The sequence below is a fragment of the Gadus morhua genome, chromosome 10, assembly GCF_902167405.1.
Source record: "Gadus morhua chromosome 10, gadMor3.0, whole genome shotgun sequence".
In the NCBI taxonomy this organism is placed as follows: domain Eukaryota; kingdom Metazoa; phylum Chordata; class Actinopteri; order Gadiformes; family Gadidae; genus Gadus; species Gadus morhua.
Window position 1 is genome coordinate 5,778,725 of NC_044057.1, and position 5,000 is coordinate 5,783,724.

Sequence of the window (5,000 nt, forward strand, 5' to 3'; positions counted from 1 at the left end):
TCCCATCGTTGTCAAGTGTGCTGCCTTAGCAACCCCCAAACAAAGCACGAACACCTCAATTTGTCAAGTCAAGTGGTATCAAATACAAGTCGTGTACAAATAGATAAATAACCCAGAGTGGTTTCAGGCCTACGATGGCACAGTGGCTACTTTGTTATGATAAAAAACTAAATTTATGGGCTTTGTCATGTCTGAATGTTTTCATGACGTGATACCTATTTGTAGCAGTTATTAACAAAGTCTGTCCTATGGTGTTATCTACTAGACCAGCTATTTATAAAGGAGAATGGCTTATGATTAACTTAGCTCCCCTGTGGTTGTTTTTGATGTTGCTGTTTGTGACCTGCTTTGACCACGATTACACTCAAAAGTTTCATAAATTCTACTAGTTATGATGATCACCACGTGGAGACCAATTTGACCGACATGGTGTTCGTGTTTTTTACTCACACTCTGAAAATACAGGTGAAAATACAGACTTATCACCATGGTTTTATCCACTGTTTATTGTCTTGTTTTACCACAGCATTGGTGTACTTTATCCTTTTTGGTCAATAAAGTTCCACCGGTGTGCATTCTCTTTCAACCACGTCACACCTCTGCGTTTGAGCATTTCTGAATCAATACTCTACAAATCATTAAAACCACGGCAAAATAACTATCGACCAACTGTTTCCTTGCCAACAGAAATTACGCAAAAACAAAATGCTCAAAGGATTAAGGGAAAAAAACACCAATAATGATTTAGAGAAAAATAACTAATATCTTATGCTATTCGGGAATTAGTATAAGAGTCGCTCGCCAGCTTCTGCAAAAGCCTCAAAACTCAGCTGTTCAGATGTTCACCTAAACTCTGCATAGCCAACCCCTCCTACTCCTCCTACTTACTGTATGTTGTTCGTCCTGGCACTTAATTTACGCACTTATTGAAAGTCTTACTTACTCATAGTACTTGGTTGTGTAGCATCTTATCCTAGCTATCTTTGTTGTTTACGGGGAATGGGTTAACCTAGCGATTGTTAGCGCTTTGCACTTGGGTTCTATGAACATCCTTTCTGTACCGACAGCGATACATTGTTGTTTCTCTTTCTTCTGACAAATGTACTTATTGGAAGTCGCTTCTAAATGCCCTGAATGTAGATGTAAATGTAAGAGGAATAAACCACTCTGTACTTCAGTGGGGTTTAACATAACCCGCCGTACATTATCTACACTAACGGGACGCGTTATTCCTATCATAAATCAGTCTGTTAGTATCTCATCCCTCAAAGAGTGATAACTGTTGCTAACTTTCTATCATTTCCTTTCTTCTCTCCCCCTCTCTAAAAAAAGCAACGACAGTGTTGCCATGGCGTCGGAACCTCCAGATGTGATGACCAATCAGGAGCCAGTTGAGGTTACGGAAGAATGCTCAAGTAAGTGAACCGAGTGTTTAGGGTTTTTGTGGGTCTCAGTAGAACAAAAACACACTTCAGACCGTAGTATGTGTTCATGTCTATTTCTGGTGTTTGTTTATCTACAAACCCCCCCTAGAACATAGGAAAGTGCCACATAAGGAGAACTCCTACACTACCATCATGGTCTACACTTCCCATGTCCCTTTGACCCAGATATGGAACAATGCAGGGCACTGTATATCCAAGATGTGGCCAATGTGGATAAAAAACTATAATTACATAAATAGGTCATAAATATTGTGGAACCTGCGTGCTAAGAAGTGATACAAAAGACAGAACTTCATGCACCATACAAAACGTCCTCCATTAGTTATCCACATACACAACACTTTCAGAAAGTAAAACACAGGTATTATCGTTACATTTAGGGCATTTAGCAGACGCCTTTATCCCAAGCGACTTACAATAAGTCATTTGTCATAAGAAGGTGAAACAAAATATCTCTGTCGGTACAGTGAGGATGTTCATTGAACCAAGCATTGTCCCGGTCCTAATCACTCAGCTCAGACGGGCAGCCAAGAAGCCGTTCAGGTGAAAGCCTTTCCGAGGTTCAGTCCATGTAGTCCAGCACGGTGTTCAGGTGGAGAGAGATAACAGCTCAATCTCCGGCCCGTATGCTCCGCTCGGTAACCCAGTAACGCCGGCCAGACAAGCTGGCTAATCTCTGGTCGGCTGCTGGCCTGTAATTGGATCGGCGGTGTGTTCCACACTCTTAGGAGGATTGGAGTCTTTAATTAGAAATATTAAAGCTAGCCTGTCACTCCTCTGTGAACCGTTTCAACCCTCTACCCCCTTTGAGGGCGCGTACGGCCAGATGGGGCTTTGAATCCCACCTGTAGACGCAGAGATGGATCCGGACAGAGGAAGCCTCCTCCTAGATGTTAACGCTTTAAGCAACGCTTTATAGAATGCGTTGGAAAGACGCTTTATTTGCTATACGACTATTTTTAATTGCAAAATCCCTTACTATGATAGGAAATGCAAGGCCTTATGAATACACAAAACACTATCTTTAAAAACGGATTTAACAGTATGGAATAAACCGAATGCAAATCTAATCATCCACTATTTAGACCTATATTGTGAAAGTCAGTTTTATTAAGCTGGCAGTTATCTCCAAAGTATGAGGAAGGGTAGAACTCCAGCCACTCTCCAAAGACACACACACACACACACACACACACACACACACACACACACACACACACACACACACACACACACACACACACACACACACATACACAAACACACACACACACACACACACAGACAGACAGACACACACAAAAACACACACTGACACACACACACAGACACAGGCAGACAGACAGACAGACACACACAAAAACACACACACACTCACACACGCACACACACACACACACAAACGCACGGTTCATCACTCTGCAGGACCTTATGAAGTCCATGTGTCGGAGCCTCTGATTGGCCTGTCCCTGGCTGCTCACAGACCGCTGTGTAGCCCGCATCCCAATGAATCTCTTTATGTCCTTCAGTCTGCTTACGTCAAGGATCAGAATTAAGGACGTGGCCCTGTTCCAACCCTGATGCTGTTATTGAATTAACTTTTTACTTTGTCCCCCCATCACCTACCTCATATAGGCCCCTGCCTCACTCTCTCACAGACACACACAAGCTGACAACAGTAACACACACGCACATGCACACAAACCGACAACAGAAACACACACACACATGCGCACCCACAAACTGACAACAGAAAGACACATACGCACGTACGCACACACACAAATTTACAACAGAAACACACACAGACACACAATCAAATCCATTGTTTCTAAACTCTCCACTCTAAAGGTTGTCATTCTCACATGTGTGTACGCATGTGCGTGTGTGTGTTTGTTGTGATTCACGGTGTCCAACTCAGTCAGCAATGACTCCAGATCGGCTCTGACCTTTTGTTAGGGCCCAAGTCATATTTAGACACGGGTGACCTTTGGGTTAATAGTGCATTGTCTCAGAGTGCAGGGTAACAAAGTCCTGCTACTTAATGCCGTCGGCCGGAGTTCCGTTGATTCTCTTCCAAGGTAAACTTATATGAGAACAGATTCATGTTTTTACTGAAACCCATACTTAACTACATAAACAGGTTTGAGTGACAGGAGCTACCACTGACAGTTCAGGCCCTGAGCCAACCCACATGATGCACAAATATGTAGAGAAATATTGAATATGGACTCCATATGTGACCTTGGTGCTGCCAAGGCTGCATCTCAGCATCGGTGTTGCCAGATTGGGCCAGATTTCCCGCCCAATCTGGCGACCCTGTCTGCAATGCATAGTGTTGCTGTCTGTCAGGTCTGACGAGGACCATAAGTCCTGACCTTAAATCCTAAGGATTCATGTGTCTTTTGTTGGCTTATATCTAAATCAGATTTAGATAGACTGTAATCATATTACAGTCTAGCAGTCATACTCTTATCACATGTCATGCTGTCCTACCATTGGTGTTATTTGATCTTGCATTGAATGTGTATGACAGTCACTTGCTATTATACTAGTGCATTCATCTCTAATAATAATCGAGTAGTGGTGGTTCATTCCGTTGGAATCTCTATTTCAGAACCAAGTTGCCTGAGGTTAATGAACACCAGCAATGCTCACATGGCTCTCATTGAGAAACGTGTTAAACTATCGCTGAAGTCAGAGAACTGAATCCAGGCAACATAATTTCAGTTGAAATGATGAAGTCTCAATGCCTCTCTTTGAGAAGAGAATCCAATATAAGCGGGCTTTGTCTACCTCTGACAGCCCAGCGCGCCTTATGTAATAAGTGGTCTTATTCAATCATTCTACACTTTCCTGATTCAGATGATCACAGGTATTGTGTTACTGGTCCAGTGCAAAGCTTTGACTCCTCTCCAAGCGCAGTAGTATGTTCCTCTACCTATGTGGTCGTTTTCTCTTTGTGTTACTTTGTAAGCAGAGGGTTTTGTTCCTATTAGCTGAGTTAAACTTTACACTGTCTCTGCAAATGTTTACATTTAACAACAAAGAATTGTGAAAATGCATCGAACATTATTCACACAAACACACACACACAAACACACAAACATAACCACAGACAAAGACACACTCTCCCTCTCTCACTCTCACTCTCACTCGCACAAACACACAAACACACCACACTCACTCACTCAGTCCCTCACTCACTCTCACACATACACAAATCAGAAGCAGCAATCCTCAGCAAAGGTGTTAGAAGCTCTCTGTCTGAGCTTAAGTACTTAATAAAAAGACTAGTAGAATTCTTTCCACTGTGGAGCTAATGGACGTTGGCTCACAGGGGGGCGGCTTTTACAATCGTGGAGCGACTGTGTGTGTGTGTGTGTGTGTGTGTGTGTGTGTGTGTGTGTGTGTGTGTGTGTGTGTGTGTGTGTGTGTGTGTGTGTGTGTGTGTGTGTGTGTGTGTGTGTGTGTGTGTGTGTGTGAGAGGTCTTTACTGAGGCACACATGGGCCTTTACAAGAGGCTGAGGCCTCTTTGAGGCCACTTAAAAGTA

General features: G+C 43.0%; 1 protein-coding gene across 1 annotated transcript in view; it reads left to right on the forward strand.

The window, feature by feature from the left end:
- The window catches only part of zgc:66433 (DUF4592 domain-containing protein), a 39,405-nt gene that overhangs the window by 18,188 nt on the left and 16,217 nt on the right, over positions 1-5,000 (forward strand). The window contains exon 2 of the mRNA XM_030369011.1: positions 1,333-1,415. Coding sequence (XP_030224871.1) covers positions 1,333-1,415 — 83 coding nt within the window. The remainder of the gene's footprint in view (positions 1-1,332; positions 1,416-5,000) is intronic.